Raw genomic sequence first — 18,242 nt, 5'->3', positions numbered from 1 at the left:
CACCAGGGGTGATGGTCGGATTCGCGTTTATCGTCAAAGGAATGAACGTTACACCGAGGCCTGTACTCTGGAGCGGGATCGATTTGGAGGTGGAGGGTCCGTCATGGTCTGGGGCGGTGTGTCACAGCATCATCGGACTGAGCTTGTTGTCATTGCAGGCAATCTCAACGCTATGCGTTACAGGGAAGACATCCTCCTCCCTCATGTGGTACCCATCCTGCAGGCTCATCCTGACATGACCCTCCAGCATGACAATGCCACCAGCCATACTGCTCGTTCTGTGTGTGATTTCCTGCAAGACAGGAATGTCAGTGTTCTGCCATGGCCAGCGAAGAGCCCAGATCTCTATCCCATTGAGCATGTCTGGGACCTGTTGGATTGGAGGGTGAGGGCTAGGGCCATTCCCCCCAGAAATGTCCAGGTTCTTGCAGGTGCCTTGGTGGAAGAGTGGGGTAACATCTCACAGCAAGAACTGGCAAATCTGGTGCAGTCCATGAGGAGGAGATGCACTGCAGTACTTAATGCAGCTGGTGGCCACACCAGATACTGACTGTTACTTTTGATTTTGACCCTACCTTTGTTCAGGGACACATTATTCCATTTCTGTTAGTCACATGTCTGTGGAACTTGTTCCGTTTATGTCTCAGTTGTTGAATCTTATGTTCATACAAATATTTACACATGTTAAGTTTGCTGAAAATAAATGCAGTTGACAGTGAGAGGACGTTTCTTTTTTTGCTGAGTTTATATGGAAATGACAAAAAATGACAACCAACTAATTGCAGTAGTACCGCAGAAATGGAAGAGGCAAGTGGAAGGGGGAAAAAGTAAGGAACTTGTCTGTCGGCCCTGCAGCTTCATTAAATAGTACCCGCAAAACACCAGTCTCAACGTCAACAGGGAAGAGGCGACTCCGGGATGCTGACCTTCTAGGCAGAGTTCCTCTGTCCAGTGTCTGTGTTCTTTTGCCCATCTTAATATTTTCTTTTTATTGGTCAGTCTGAGATACGCCTCTTCACTGTTAACGTTGAGACTGGTGTTTTGCGGGTACTATTTAATGAAGCTGCCAGTTGAGGACTTGTGAGGCGTCTGTTTCTCAAACTAGACACTCTAATGTACCTGTCCTCTTGCTCAGTTGTGCACCGGGGCCTCTCACTCCTCTTTCTATTCTGGTTAGAGACAGTTTGCGCTGTTCTGTGAAGGGAGTAGTACACAGCGTTGTATGAGATCTTCAGTTTCTTGGCAATTTCTCGCATGGAATAGCCTTAATTTCTCAGAACAAGAATAAACTGACGAGTTTCAGAAGAAAGTTCTTTGTTTCTGGCAGGTATGTGTATGTACGTATATATTATATATATACATACATACATACATACATACATACACACACACACATATATATATATATTTACCCCAGAAATATATGAGGGATTAGAAATTATGCTGACAATTACATTGATGGATGGAAGCTACAATCTAGCCGCAATATTAAAGCTGATCTACCCCCTAAAACATAAAAATAATTTTAAAAACAACAGAGACTGTGGTTCCACCTAATTACACCTCTTTAGTGGAAGGTTCTGGTGACCCGCAGCAACCTATATTTAGCACGTTATATAACAGTACATAGGCATGACATATAGTAACATATTGACAACACAGTAGGTGATATCTGTATCTACAAACACACGGTCATCTGTGTTCAGACTGGATATGACCGTCCAGACGTGATCCTTCTCTAGTAAGGAAGGAGGGAGAGGGGAAAGAGAGGTGAGAGATATGTACTGAGGGAGAGCTAGATTGAGAATTAGAGATGTAAATATGGAGGGAGAGAGAGAGATGGATGGATGGATGGATGGATGGATGGATGGATGGATGGATGGATGATGGATGGATGGATGGATGGACGGATGGATGGAAAGAGACGGTTGTAGCATGTGCTTCTGACCTCGTTCACTCCTCTGTCAGTAGACTGGCTAAATTATTCAAACACACACGCGCATACTGACACACACACACAGCGTTCCGCACAGGAAGTCCCCCCCTTCCTCAGACGAAGCTCCAAGGCCAGATCTATAAATACACACTTCCTGTGTCCAGCACATAACCCCACGACATAACACACACACACACACACACACACACACACACACACACACACACACACACACACACACACACACACACACACACACACACACACACACACACACACACGGATCCATCCATATTTGGTTACAGATGTCAGAGGACTGCTAGTTGTCCCCAAGAGTCAATAACTAAAACACTTCAAACATTTGAACTCCATGATCTGTTAAACATTAGTCTGCTGTTACCTCTCTGAGCCGCCCTGCTGGGGATCTGAATTCCAGAATTCCCAACAGGGCGGATCGGATTTCTAGTAGCATGACCACGCCCATCCGGTCTCCTCGTTAACCTAATCACCAGGATTGCTACGGAAACGACAGACAGACAGACAGACAGACAGACAGACAGACAGACAGACAGACAGACAGACAGACAGACAGACAGACAGACAGACAGACAGACAGACAGACAGACAGACAGACAGACAGACAGACAGAGAGGATAAAGCAACACACATGCAAAGAAGAGAATCAGACAAAGAGAAAGATAGAGGACGAAGATGTATAACCGCATCACTAACGAACCTGTGTATGAGGGAGTTGTTTCTGGTTTATATTCCTAGCAAAGTCCTATAAACACAGAGAACACAGAATGTTTTGTGGTTTTGGAGACAGTACGCTGCTGCTCTCTGATTTACAGTCCTGTAATAGAATGTGTGTACGCATACATGTCACATACACACGGTTTGTCTCAGTAAGCGTAACATACACAGGCAGACTAAATAGACCGTAGTAACAGAGGAACAACCAGATAGTATTTTTTTTTCTCAGCTGGTAATTGAAGCGTGTCTCCCATTCAAAGTGCAGGCAACAGGCTATCAGGCTAATATACTTTATTGTTTGAAACCTGAATGTTTTATTTTATATTACCTTGCTTCAAAGTAGCCTATAGGAAAAACCCGACCATGGAAACGCGGAGGGAATCATTTTTATAGAGACTTCATAGCCTGCGCTTGAGTTTCAAATTTGGGAAAAACGTAACAATTTATCATTCAATTTATTTCTACCTTTCTGCGTGCCAGTTATTATTTTCATCCCTATTCCCTTCCGCTAGTCTCACACCCTATATCCTTTCCCTATCCCCTAGTCTCACACCCTATCCCCTAATCTCACACCCTATCAAAACAAAAGTACTATTTTCTCTGTATGCATCAATGATGTCGCTCTTGCTGCGGGTGATTCCTTGATCCACCTCTACGCAGACGACACCATTTTGTATACACCTTGCCCTTCTTTGGACACTGTGTTAACAAACCTCCAAACGAGCTTAAACACCATACAACACTCCTTCCGTGTCCTCCAACTGCTCATAAACACTAGTAAAACTAAATGCATGCTCTTCAACCGATCGCTGCCCGCACCTGCCCGCCCGACTAGCATCACTAGTCTAGACGGTTCTGACTTAGAATATGTGGACAACTATAAATACCTAGGTGTCTGGTTAGACTGTAAACTCTCCTTCCAGACTCACATTAAGCATCTCCAATCCAAAATTAAATCTAGAATCGGTTTCCTATTTCGTAACAAAGCATCCTTCACTCATGCTGCTAAACATACCCTCGTAAAACTGACCATCCTACCGATCCTCGACTTCGGCGATATAATTTACAAAATAGCCTCCAACACTCTACTCAGCAAACTGGATGCAGTCTATCACAGTGCCATCCGTTTTGTCACCAAAGCCCCATATACCACCCACCACTGCGACCTGTATGCTCTCGTCAGCTGGCCCTCGCTACATATTTGTCGCCAAACCCACTGGCTCCAGGTCATCTATAAGTCTTTGCTAGGTAACGCTCCACCTTATCTCAGCTCACTGGTCACCATAGCAACACCCACCCGTATCACGCGCTCCAACAGGTATATCTCACTGGTATCCCCAAAGCCAACACCTCCTTTCCTTCCAGTTCCCTGCTGCCAATGACTGGAACGAATTGCAAAAATAGCTGAAATTGGACTTATATCTCCCTCACTAACTTTAAGCATCAGTTATCTGAGCAGCTGTACACAGCCCATCTGTAAATAGCCCATCCAACTACCTACCTACCTCATCCCCATATTGTTTTTATTTGCTCTTTTGCACACCAGTATTTCTACTTGCACAACATCATCTGCACATCTATCACTCCAGTGTTCATTTGTAATTACTTCGCTACTAATGGCCTATTTATTGCCTTAAGACCTTACTCCATTTGCACACACTGTATATACAGTCAATAATACAATAGAAAAATGTATGTTTGTTTATCCCACGTGTAACTCTGTGTTGTTGTTTTTTGTCGCACTGCTTTGCTTTATCTTGACCAGGTCACAGTTGTAAATGAGAACTTGTTCTCAACTGGCCTATCTGGTTTAATAAAGGTGAAATTAAAAAGTCTCGCACCCAATCCATTATTTTGGGCCGGCTAAGAAGTATTGGGGTCTCTGAGGGGCCTTTGGCCTGGTTTGCTAACTACCTCTCTCAAAGAGTGCAGTGTATAAAATCAGAACATCTGCTGTCTCAGCTACTGGCTGTCACCAAGGGAGTACCCCAAGGCCCAATCCTAGGCCCCACGCTCTTCTCAATTTACATCAACAACATAGCTCAGACAGTAGGAAGCTCTCTAATCCATTTAAATGCAGATGATACAGTCTCATAATCCGCTGACCCCTCCCTGGATTTTGTGTTAAACGCTCTACAACAAAGCTTTCTTAGTGTCCAACAAGCTTTCTCTGCCCTTAACCTTGTTCTGAACACCTCCAAAACAAAAGTTAGTATGGTTTGCTAAGAAGCCTCAGTCTCACACCCTATCCCCTAGTCTCACACCCCATCCCCTCCCCCTAGTCTCACATCCTATCCCCTTCATAGTCTCACACCCCATCCCCTCCCCCTAGTCTCACACCCTATCCCCTTCATAGTCTCACACCCCATCCCCTCCCCCTAGTCTCACACCCTATCCCCTTCATAGTCTCACACCCCATCCCCTCCCCCTAGTCTCACACCCTATCTCTTTCCCCTAGCCTCACACCCCATCCCCTCCCCCTAGTCTCACACCCTATCCCCTTCCTAGTCTCACACCCCATCCCCTCCCCCTAGTCTCACACCCCATCCCCTCCCCCTAGTCTCACACCATATCCCCTCCCTAGTCTCACACCCTATCTCTTTCCCCTAGCCTCACACCCTATCCCCTCCCCCTAGCCTCACACGCTATCCCCTCCCCCTAGTCTCATACCCTATCCCCTTCCCCTATCCCCTTCCCCCTAGTCTCACACTCTATCCCCTCCCCCTATCCCCTTCCCCCTAGTCTCACACTCTATCCCCTCCCCCTATCCCCTTCCCCCTAGTCTCACACTCTATCCCCTCCCCCTATCCCCTTCCCCTAGTCTCACACTCTATCCCCTCCCCCTATCCCCTTCCCCCTAGTCTCACACTCTATCCCCTCCCCCTATCCCCTCCCCCCTAGTCTCACACCCTATCCCCTCCCCCTATCCCCTCCCCCCTAGTCTCACACCCTATCCCCTCCCCCTATCCCCTTCCCCTAGTCTCACACTCTATCCCCTTCCCCTATCCCCTTCCCCCTAGTCTCACACTCTATCCCCTCCCCCTAGTCTCACACCCTATCCCCTCCCCCTATCCCCTTCCCCTAGTCTCACACTCTATCCCCTTCCCCTATCCCCTTCCCCCTAGTCTCACACTCTATCCCCTCCCCCTAGTCTCACACCCTATCCCCTCCCCCTATCCCCTTCCCCCTAGTCTCACACCCTATCCCCTCCCCCTATCCCCTTCCCCCTAGTCTCAAACTCTATCCCCTCCCCCTATCCCCTTCCCCCTAGTCTCACACCCTATCCCCTCCCCCTATCCCCTTCCCCCTAGTCTCACACCCTATCCCCTCCCCCTATCCCCTCCCCCCTAGTCTCACACCCTATCCCCTCCCCCTATCCCCTTCCCCCCTAGTCTCACACCCTATCCCCTCCTCCTAGCCCGTTCTATTTCAGTATTAATTAGGTCTGAAAGAACTGGCTAGGTGTAGGTAACATGGTGATGTCATACCTTCACTAAGCATATAGGAGAAGAGACATTATGCTGGTGTTTCTCCTGGACCTTGGGGACCACCAGACCAGACAGTCCACCCTTTGTTTCTAGCCCTGCGCTGTCACACCTGATTCAACAAAACTTCTTTAACACCAAACCTTTGGTTAGTTGCCTCAGGTGTGACAGGTCAGTGTAGGTATGGAACAAAGAAGTGGACTATCTGTCTGGTGGTCCCTTAGGAGGGGTTTGGGAAAGACTGGTTCCACCTATTCAGGGCTGTTATATGTTACTACTACAACTGTTATATGTTACTACTACAACTGTTATATGTTACTACTACAACTGTTATGTTACTACTACAACTGTTATATGTTACTACTACGACTGTTATATGTTACTACTACAACTGTTATATGTTACTACTACAACTGTTATGTTACTACTACAACTGTTATATGTTACTACTACGACTGTTATATGTTACTACTACAACTGTTATATGTTACTACTACAACTGTTATGTTACTACTACAACTGTTATATGTTACTACTACGACTGTTATATGTTACTACTACAACTGTTATATGTTACTACTACAACTGTTATGTTACTACTACAACTGTTATATGTTACTACTACAACTGTTATATGTTACTACTACAACTGTTATATGTTACTACTACAACTGTTATATGTTACTACTACAACTGAGGTAAGGGAAGCTAAGGGGGAGGAGCTAGACTAGAGGTAGAGAGTAGGGTGGAGCCATCATCACTACTTGTTCTCAGGCCAGGCTCAATAGACTTAGGCATACATACATACATACACACACACACACACACACACACACACACACACACACACACACACACACACACACACACACACACACACACACACATACATACATACATACATACATACATACATACATACACACATACATACATACATACAATAAAACATACCATAAAACATAACATAACATACCAGTCAAAAGTTTGGACACAACAACCCATTCAAGGGTTTTTCTTTATTATTTCTTATTATTTTCTACATTGTAGAATAATAGTGAAGACATCAAAACTATGAAATAACACATGGAATCGTGTAGCAACCAAAAAGTGTTAAACAAATCAAAATATATTTTATATTTGAGATTCTTCAAAGTAGTCACCCTTTGCCTTGATGACAGCTTTGCACACTCTTGGCATTCTCTCAACCAGCTTCATGAGGAATGCTTTTCCAACAGTCTTGAAGGAGTTCCCACATATGCTGAGCACTTGTTGGCTGCTTTTCCTTCACTCTGCGGTCCAACTCATCCCAAACCACCTCAAGTGGGTTGCGGTCAGGTGATTGTGAAGGCCAGGTTAACTGATGCAGCACTCCATCACTCTGGCCCAGCGAAAGCCCAGACTTGTACCTGATAGAACATCTCTGGAGAGACATGAAAATAGCTGTGCAGCGACGCTCCCCGTCCAACCTGACAGAGCTTAGAGAAGAATGGGAGAAACTCCCCAAATCCAGGTGTGCCAAGGAAGTAGCGTCATACCCAAGAAGAATCGAGGCTGTAATCACTGCCAAAGTACTGAGTAAAGGGTCTGAATACTTTATTTTTAATACATTTGCAAAAATGTTTCAAAATCAGTTTTTGCTATGTCATTATGGGGTATTGTGTGTAGATTGATGATATATATTTTTAATCCATTTTAGAATAAGGCTGTAATGTAACAAAATGTAGAAAAAGTCAAGGGGTCTGAAAACATCCCGAATGCCCTGTACATACAGACCTACGGTATAACGGTATGGTATAACAGAGCTCCAAATATGAACTGAGAGATGTTTCATTTCCTATTACTGCAGTGGAACTGACTCCAACCCTGAACAATGTATACTAGGCTACATAGTGTAGTATAGTGATGGGGAAAATCCCAGCCCTAGCAGTATAGGTGTTATTATTATACACCTATATATGGGAGTTCTGATATCTGTCCACACCCATCTGTCTGTCTGTGTGTGTGTGTGTGTGTGTGTGTGTGTGTGTGTGTGTGTGTGTGTGTGTGTGTGTGTGTGTGTGTGTGTATGTGTGTGTGGTGTAAACACTGTATATTGGAATAAAGTCTTTTGAAATGTCTCTATTCCTTTGGAACTTGTGAGTGTAATGTTTACTGTTCATTTCACTTTTGTTTATTATCTATTTCACTTGCTTTGGCAATATAAACATGTTTCCCATGCCAACAAAGCCCTTTGAATTTAATTGAATTGAGAGGAGAGAGAGAGACACAGACACAGAGAGAGAGAGAGAGAGAGAGAGAGAGAGAGAGAGAGAGAGAGAGAGAGAGGACAGATCACAGCAGCAAGATGTGTGACCTGTTGCCACAAGAAAAAGGCAACCAGTGAAGAACAAACACCATTGTAAATACAACCAATATTTATGTTTATTTATTTTCCCTTTTGTACTTTAACTATTTGCACATCGTTACAACACTGTATATAGACATAATATTACATTTGAAATGTCTTTATTCTTTTGGAACTTCTGTGTGAGTAATGTTAACTGTTCATTTTTATTGTTTATTATCTACTTCACTTGTTTTGGCAATGTTAGCATATGTTTCCCCATGACAATAAAGCCCCTTAAATTGAATTGAAATTGAGATCGAGAAACTGCCCTTAAAAGAGTGAGAAGGACCCACTTCCTGTGTCAAATTGCCTCTGACATTCCACACACTCTCTCTATCCCCTCTCTCTCTCACTATTGTCTCCTCCCTCCTTTGCTCTCTATGGGGGGCTTTGTCTACTATGTCAGGCACAAGAAACTGATTCATTCCCCGAACCAAACATGATCCTCAAAAACACCCGACTTCTCTCTCTCTCTCTCTCTCTCTCTCTCACACACACACCATAAAAGTGCTCTCTCGTTTCATACATGCCACACAAAAAGCTAGCAGACAAACCCTGGCAGACACACACACACACACACACACACACACACACACACACAGAGAGACTCTGTGGGAAAATCAGGCTTCATCTAAAACCCTGGTACGAAAAGATAGGCGCGCACACACACACACACACACACACACACACACACACACACACACACACACAGAGAGAGTCTCTGTGGGATGCAGCAGATGTATGTGGGAAAATCAGGCTTCATCTAAACTTACACGGCAGGAAATGAAAAAACAGCCTCATATCATAGGAAATAAATAACAACGCAGACTATGCACTGAGGATTGAACCAGGACACACACACACACACACACACACACACACACACACAGAGAGAGTGATAGAAAACCGCACAGATGGAGGCAGGTGTGTGTCTCATGCTGGCACAGGTAACGTCACACACACATCAGTGGTCTCCAGAATGCTCAGTAACCCCAGACAGCCCTGCCCCGGGGACAGCGACATACACACTTCAAAAGGCACTCACACACAGATTGGCATACTTGCTCAGATCTTTTGCTGCCGCCAGTGACTGACGGGTCGTGTGTGTGTGTGTGTGTGTGTGTGTGTGTGTGTGTGTGTGTGTGTGTGTGTCATCAGGGTCCGATTAGAGGGAGGCAGATCTTTGGCAGCCAACAGCACCAACTGACCCAGTATGTGCCTGTTGGAGAATCTCAATTGCATCCTCTCTACTTCTCAAAACAGTGAAGTTAAACATTGTGTTTTTATTTAACTTTATTTAACTAAGTAGGTAAATTCAGAACAAATTCGTATTTACAACAACAGCCTTGGAACAGTGGGTTAACTGCCTTGTTCAGGGGCAGAATGGCAGATTTTTACCTTGTCAGCTCAGGGATTCGATCCAGCAACCTTTGCCGTGTTTGACCTCAATACTCCAGAAAAACTGACCACATAGAGAATAGGAGGTAAAGCTACAGAATGGGTATTTTTAGGCAATTATGTGATTTACCATTTTTAAGACAATAGCACTTTTGCATCCAAGATGGATTGTGGGCTATATGACGACTTGTGCTAAGACCACAACCGTCTCTTCCGGTATGGAGGATAAATTAGCACGAGCTGGTGAGGGGGTGCTGGATGCGCATGAAGCGCCGGTAGGCTCCAGGAGACTCACGCGGTCCTAACAGTTCGCTTCCTCACGATTCCCGATTACATCATTCCCATCCATCGCGCACCGCCTGGCGTTTCCCCTACCCCACCCCTTCTTCACACCCTCCGGTTACCGGAGAAGCCCCGGGGTCTCTCACCCATCCTCAACGGACAGGCCCCCCGTTTACTCCAGGCCGGCCCTCACCTCAGTATCTGAGAGACACCCACAGCCGTACATATAAACAGGGCAACCAATCGAAACCGTACCGCAGGAGCCTAAAAAGGCTCGAGCTGAATTACCGGGGGATGGATGTGAGTTAGCGAAGCAGACGCCACAAGAGCAGTTCACCGAACAGCCCATAATAACCTCAATCAGAACGGACCCCCAGTCTCTGAGACACAAAGACTCGGGAGAGACACGGGAGTCACGGGCGGCTCGCGACCAAATATGGGTCGAGTCCAAGATTTACTACCGACCACTATGCCCCCATAGACCACCGAGCAGCACACACACACACACACACACCCTGATACCTTATTAACCACGAGCAACACACGTCAAAGTCATAGCCTATCAATACCCTATGCTATGGAAACCTAGATTCCGGTTTTCACAGTCCATCGAAGTGATTAATCGGTAGAAATGGAACAGTACTTCAATAGAATACACAAAGGACCCGGCAGTCTCGTGCCCTTACCATCGCGGAGTGAGCGAGCAGCGCCGCGACGAGCGCCATGAAACAAGGCGGCAGCTTCATGCTGTGGCCGGGGGGCGCTAGCCTTCACTGGAAAAACAAAAGCGCTTCTCTCCTCTCTCCGTATTCGGTAGGCAGTAGTCTCCAACTTCAGAGCGGACCACCCCTCCTCGCGAACATCCGTCTGGCGTTTTATTAATCCGTCTCGGTAAAACGCTTAACCCGCGTGTGTCCTCGCTCTGGTAATGGAACCAGGTTTAAAACGATGGGAGATTCCTTCTTCCTGCAAGGGAGACCCTTTCCTCTTTATTGCCTCTTTATTTCCTTTAGTCCCCCTCTTTTGGACTTGATGTGGTGGAGACCTGATAGATTTACTACCAGGAGACGCCAGTCCTCAGCTCTGATGTTCCGTTGGCGACGCGCCTGGGAGAGGGGTTTCACTATAGTTACCCCAGCCACAAAGTTCAAATTGTCAATATTGTAAAACTGCATGAAAACTAAAAATAGCTTTTTGGCCTTAATTTAAGGTTAGGGTTCGGCATAACGTTTGCAGTGTGGTGATGTTTAAAATAACCAATTTAAGAGCAACTGTAGAAATAGGCGGGGTTCATGACTTTGTGGCTGTGGTAACTAGGGACGAGCCTGGGAGAGTCAGTCTGGCAGGAGGAGGTTGTGTGTGTGTGTGTGTGTGTGTGTGTGTGTGTGTATTGAGGGGGTCTCCTCTGGTGGGCGAGGCGAGGATGCCCTCTGCAGCCCCGAATAGGCTCCCTCAGGCTGTTCCATCGCCGCCGCCCCTGACACACCTCCTAAAGAAACCGCAACCGGGCCCGAGGTAGGGCACATTCCACACTGCAGGGGACACTGGACGGACGCAGCGCCAGTCGGTTATAGGGGGCATGTCTATGTTCACTCCACACCATCCGGTTACCGGTCCCGTTTTCCAACCGGACAATAATAACCCGAGTCAGAGGACGCACACCAACATATCAACTAATTCTACAGTCAAAACTGGGTCGCATTCAGTAGGCTAGACCATTTTTTTTTTTTTTTTTAACGTTCAACAATTAGAATTTGCCGAAGGAAGGTAAATCAATTGCGATATATTATATTATATTATATATATATATATATATATATAAATATATATATACACACACACATACATACACACACTTATTTCTATGTTGCCTATACTCTACCATTGAATGATGACCCAGACTGACCTCTTCTCCCATTCCATCATATTGAGGTGAACTGACATTAGCCCATCATTATTAGGCTTATTGGGAATGTGAGGGCACGTTCCCATGAGACCTCCCCCTCTCCAGCCATTTTGTCTCACCTGTCCTTTGAATACAGAACAGTTTAGCAAGGGAAGGACAGGAGGCAGAGGACACTCTATTGAAACACAATGCTAATAAATCAACAGATTTTCTACACGAGTGTCTTTCGATTTAATGCTTTGGTTAAATATTTACCAAAACAATTGTACAAATGGCCAATTTAAAATGAACTTAAAAGTTGGCCTATTAGAAAACACCACAATAAAAGTCTTTCCAGATTCCCTTACCCCAATACAATGTAGCCTCATCAAGTCTGATATTGTTGGTGGTTTTTTCCACCAATTGGTCTTTTGACCAATCAGATCAGATCTTTTGCCAATAATGTGGCAAAAGATCAGAATTGGGCTGCCTGTGTAAACACAGCCATATAGGCCTACCAGTCTGAAAACGAACAGATTCCCTTCATGGAGGACAATAAAACAACTATTCTATAGGCTTATTAGCTAGATCTGTTTTATCATGATAGGCTAATCAAATCACTGCAGTTGTAGCCTAGTGGTTGGAGCGTTGGACTAGTAGCCGAATGGTTGCGAGATCAAATCCCCGAGCTGACAAGGTAAAAATCTATCGTTCTGCCCCTGAACAAGGGGGTTAGGAACGCTGTTCCTAGGCCGTCATTGTAAATAAGAATTTGTTCTTAACTCGGCCCAGGACCGAGTTAGAGAAACTCTGGTGTAAAGCTTAAATCAGAACTAGTAGGATAAGTGATTCTGTTATGAGGATGATTATCAAAATCCAGTACTCTGCGTGTTACTCAACACAAATCACAAAAAAACACTCCAAAACAACAGTTTTTTTGTTCAGTTTTGTTTCAAAATAAAAATCACACATTGTTTAGAGAGACAATCTACAACAGGAGATACAAAAAATATAGTTGCCCAGGCAACAAGCACACACACACACACACAGGTTTCTGTTAAAACTATACACATTATGGTTACAGATGGTGCTCCTATTCAGATACACGCTGCTCCAAATGTACACATGCCGCTGCCCACCGCCGCCACAATAGTCCTGGTTACGGACGGCGAGACAGGCGACGCCCGGGCCTTTACCGGGGGACATTATGATACATCACTTTTACAGGACTATTATTTAGGTACAAAAAAAAGCACACCACGCTGCTGCCGTCTTTTGTACGACCCATGGTTTCACTGTACCTGAGAGAGCAGAGGGGTTCGAGGTAGACTCAGCCATATGACATAGTACACAGTGGGAGCTACTTCCTGCTTCCAGACATCAGTAAAAACACAATTCATATATTATATGCCAAGACCGCCACTGACGGCTCTTCTCAATGTGGGCGTCATGCCTCAAGGGAAGAACCAACATTTGGTAGTCTTGGCAGATTTGAAATAGGCCGTTGTTGATGTCTGCAAGCCGGGCAAGTCTCCCCGGTGTGTATGACGTCATATCACTAAGTCAACCTTTAAACTCATAGCCCCTCACCCCATCCACTACCCTTAGACAAGGGGAAAGCCTTCCTATAAAATATCTAAAAATACAACAACAAACCACAGCTTCAAGTTAAAGCAGACTGCTAACAGTGTGTCTTGTGGTATCGTTTACAACCCCCAAACTACACTGCAAACATCTGACGTGTGTTCTGTAATGTTTTGACTGCTACAGCACAGGCGGAAACCCCAAAGACACTTCTCAGTTGTTTATGCTTCAGTCAGATGCCATGTCTCTCTCTCTCTCTGTGTAATTTAAATAGACTTTTAAAGTGTAAAAAGAGTCGCTTCACTACTGACATGATGTACCACGTCTCACTGATTTCAGTGTTAACTGTGGCTAACGGACAGGGAGCGTTTGCAGTGCAGTTCGGTGGTTGGGAAGGAGGAGGTGAGTTCTGTTGAAGCAGTGAGTAAAAGTTATAACCAGAGAGTGTTGGGGGGGGGGGCTTTGTACAAGTACTACGCAGTATAGAAAGGGCTTTTCAAAACCAAAATTTGATATTACAATTTACAATATACAACAACTCATATGTCACAACCAAAGAGGTGAGAATATACACTGAAATGAAGAAGAGTTAAGAGTTTTTTTGTTTATATATATATATAGATATATATATATATATATATATATATCGTCTGATACCAAAAAGGGTGGTAAATCACTTTTACATTACAAGGGTTTACAAATGTACAATTATACAGTCAGAAATGTGTTCAATACTAGGATACATTATAGATAGTCAACATCAAAAAACAGAAAAACTACAAAGTTTTAAATATTTATATATATGCAAAGGTCTACACCAAGTATACACGATATATATATATATACTGTACCTGAAAGAGCATATATATATATATATATATATATATATATATATATATATATATATATATATATATAGAAGCAGGACTGGTTATGTTAAATGATCTGCTGGTAAGCACATGGCTTGTGTGTTTGTGTATGTGAATATGATTCGGTGACGTAGTCAGTCAAATGAAACATGTTCCTTCCCATACTAGCGATACGACAGAACTGTGAATGCCACAGCAGTAGCAAAAAAGTGAAACGATTCTAGTTTATTCAAAAGACGAATAACGAAAAACAAAAACAGGGAGAAGGAACGAAGGGTGGGGACGCCTCTCCCTCACTCACCTCTCCCTCACTCCACCACCTCTCCCTCACTCCACCACCTCTCCCTCACTCCACCACCTCTCCCTCACTCCACCACCTCTCCCTCACTCCACCACCTCTCCCTCACTCCACCACCTCTCCCTCACTCACCTCTCCCTCACTCACCTCTCCCTCACTCACCTCTCCCTCACTCCACCACCTCTCCCTCACTCCACCACCTCTCCCTCACCACCTCTCCCTCACTCACCTCTCCCTCACTCCACCTCCCCTCCCTCACCTCTCCCTCACTCACCTCTCCCTCACTCCACCACCTCTCCCTCACTCACCTCTCCCTCACTCACCTCTCCCTCACTCACCTCTCCCTCACTCACCTCTCCCTCACTCACCTCTCCCTCACTCCACCACCCCTCCCTCACTCACCTCTCCCTCACTCACCCCTCCCTCACTCACTCACCTCTCCCTCCCTCCACTCACCTCTCCCTCACTCACCTCTCCCTCACTCACCTCTCCCTCACTCCACCACCCCTCCCTCCACCACCCCTCCCTCACTCCACCACCCCTCCCTCACTCACCTCTCCCTCACTCACTCACCCCTCCCTCACTCACCCCTCCCTCACTCCACCACCCCTCCCACACTCACCTCTCCCTCACTCCACCACCCCTCCCACACTCGCCTCTCCCTCACTCACCTCTCCCTCACTCCACCACCCCTCCCACACTCACCTCTCCCTCACTCACCCCCCCCCTCACTCACCTCTCCCTCACTCCACCACCCCTCCCACACTCACCTCTCCCTCACTCACCCCTCACTCACCTCTCCCTCACTCCACCACCCCTCCCACACTCACCTCTCCCTCACTCCACCACCCCTCCCACACTCACCTCTCCCTCACTCACCTCTCCCTCACTCACCTCTCCCTCACTCCACCACCCCTCCCACACTCACCTCTCCCTCACTCCACCACCCCTCCCACACTCACCTCTCCCTCACTCCACCACCCCTCCCACACTCACCTCTCCCTCACTCCACCACCCCTCCCACACTCGCCTCTCCCTCACTCCACCACCCCTCCCACACTCGCCTCTCCCTCACTCCACCACCCCTCCCACACTCGCCTCTCCCTCACTCCACCCCCCCTCCCACACTCACCTCTCCCTCACTCCACCACCCCTCCCACACTCACCTCTCCCTCACTCCACCACCCCTCCCACACTCGCCTCTCGCTCACTCCACCACCCCTCCCACACTCGCCTCTCCCTCACTCCACCACCCCTCCCACACTCGCCTCTCCCTCACTCCACCACCCCTCCCACACTCACCTCTCCCTCACTCCACCACCCCTCCCACACTCACCTCTCCCTCACTCCACCACCCCTCCCACACTCACCTCTCCCTCACTTCACCACCCCTCCCACACTCACCTCTCCCTCACTCCACCACCCCTCCCACACTCACCTCTCCCTCACTCCACCACCCCTCCCACACTCGCCTCTCCCTCACTCCACCACCCCTCCCACACTCGCCTCTCCCTCACTCCACCACCCCTCCCACACTCACCTCTCCCTCACTCCACCACCCCTCCCACACTCACCTCTCCCTCACTCCACCACCCCTCCCACACTCGCCTCTCCCTCACTCCACCACCCCTCCCACACTCGCCTCTCCCTCACTCCACCACCCCTCCCACACTCGCCTCTCCCTCACTCCACCACCCCTCCCACACTCGCCTCTCCCTCACTCCACCACCCCTCCCACACTCACCTCTCCCTCACTCCACCACCCCTCCCACACTCACCTCTCCCTCACTCCACCACCCCTCCCACACTCGCCTCTCCCTCACTCCACCACCCCTCCCACACTCACCTCTCCCTCACTCCACCACCCCCTCCCACACTCACCTCTCCCTCACTCCACCACCCCTCCCACACTCACCTCTCCCTCACTCCACCACCCCCTCCCACACTCACCTCTCCCTCACTCCACCGCCCCCTCCCACACTCACCTCTCCCTCACTCCACCGTCCCCTCCCACACTCACCTCTCCCTCACTCCACCGCCCCCTCCCACACTCCCCTCTCCCTCACTCCACCGCCCCCTCCCACACTCACCTCTCCCTCACTCCACCGCCCCCTCCCACACTCCCCTCTCCCTCACTCCACCGCCCCCTCCCACACTCACCTCTCCCTCACTCCACCGCCCCCTCCCACACTCACCTCTCCCTCACTCCACCGCCTCCTCCCTGCAGCAGGGTGGGGCTTGGTTGGGGGACGGGCTAAAACTAACCAAGGCTTCCTGTTTAGACACAGGCTCATACCAATGGGTTACCATGGCGATAAGAGTGGGAGGGGAAAGGGAGGGTTCTACATGATGTCATTGGGGGGTAGGACAGCAGTTTACATGATGTCATTAGGAGGGGAAAAGAGGGTTTAGGCCAGCGGGTGGTAGGGTGTGGGAAATAATGGGTTGTGTGTGGGTAGTAGCTAACATGATGTTTTTCATGTAGGGTATAGGCTAGGAGTTATGGTATAAAAGACATGACATTCCAATACAACGTCAGCTGTGCACGGAGGGTGGCTGTCCTACATGTTGAATCTCCACCAACCCAGCCGGTGATCTACTGAGCACGTCCGACGTTCCCGTTGGTCCGTCTTGTCCTCAAGAGTTAAGGTGTTGAAAAGGGTAGTAAGTTTACATGATGCCGTTGGGAGGGCCACAGAGAGGGCCCAGGTCCACTCCATTCTTCATGTAGTATTTCTCCAGCTTGGCCAGGATGTGTTTGCCATACGTATACTTCCTCAGAGTGGAGATGTGGGGACGGATCTGAGGGGGGGAGGATGGCCAGACAGACAGACAGAGACAGACAGAGACAGACAGAGAAATAAGTACCATCTCTCGCACACAAACTCATGGTCCCTTCAAACAAATCAAGGGTTAAAATATGGATTGATTGTCTGCAACACTCTGGAATTATCAGAAGTCATTCATGAAACAGATGATGCTTGGGTCAAGATCAGGCACACTGGCTTAGGCCTGGTTTGGAAAGCTTTTAAGCAAACTGAGGAATCATTGTGTAAGACAAATCTGAGGCTAAATCTTGATTATGTAAATGATTGTAAATGGGAACCTGGTTAATTCAGGAAAACTTCGTCCTCTCTGCCACAACAAATCAATTCAGTCACTGGCCTCATTACGGGGAAAAATGCCATCATTGATACATTTAAGTCACCATTTTATTTCAGCGTGCTCTCTCTTTGAACGAACTTCTAAGCCCATTCACAATGATGTTGGGCTGGATGCTGATAGGTGGAAACTTGCTGAATGATCATTGAAATGATAGTCAAAGCTTTTTTTTTAGGCTTATTTACAGAAAAAAATAAAGTC

General features: G+C 47.1%; 2 protein-coding genes and 1 long non-coding RNA gene across 7 annotated transcripts in view; all 3 read right to left on the bottom strand.

Annotated features, from left to right (window-relative positions):
* The window catches only part of LOC123726878 (uncharacterized), a gene marked incomplete at its 3' end in the record, with an annotated part of 53,492 nt that extends 41,907 nt beyond the window's left edge, over positions 1-11,585 (bottom strand). The window contains exon 1 of the mRNA XM_045695021.2: positions 10,930-11,585. Within this exon, the coding sequence (XP_045550977.2) occupies positions 10,930-10,989 (60 nt within the window). The remainder of the gene's footprint in view (positions 1-10,929) is intronic.
* Positions 11,586-13,055: 1,470 nt separating this feature from the next.
* Positions 13,056-15,384, bottom strand: LOC145860410 (uncharacterized). Its single transcript, XR_014380462.1, has 2 exons — positions 14,997-15,384; positions 13,056-14,882 (listed from the first exon to the last, which is right to left on the bottom strand). It is a non-coding gene; the product is annotated as an uncharacterized LOC145860410 (long non-coding RNA).
* A 1,644-nt stretch (positions 15,385-17,028) lies between these two features.
* LOC106570615 (pumilio homolog 1) overlaps positions 17,029-18,242 on the bottom strand; it is a 48,330-nt gene continuing 47,116 nt past the window's right edge. For 4 of the 5 annotated variants that reach the window (XM_082961335.1, XM_082961337.1, XM_082961339.1 and 1 more), the window contains one exon: positions 17,030-17,681. In XM_082961335.1, the coding sequence (XP_082817461.1) occupies positions 17,550-17,681 (132 nt within the window). In that variant the 3' untranslated portion in view covers positions 17,030-17,549. Of the gene's footprint in view, positions 17,682-18,242 lie in introns of all 5 variants that reach the window. The other variant, XM_082961338.1, reaches the window with a different exon arrangement.

This window comes from Salmo salar, chromosome 14 (assembly GCF_965601325.2).
Source record: "Salmo salar chromosome 14, fSalSal1, whole genome shotgun sequence".
Lineage (NCBI taxonomy): Eukaryota > Metazoa > Chordata > Actinopteri > Salmoniformes > Salmonidae > Salmo > Salmo salar.
The sequence above is the reverse complement of the archived record's forward strand: the minus strand, read 5'-3'. Positions and strand labels throughout refer to the sequence as shown.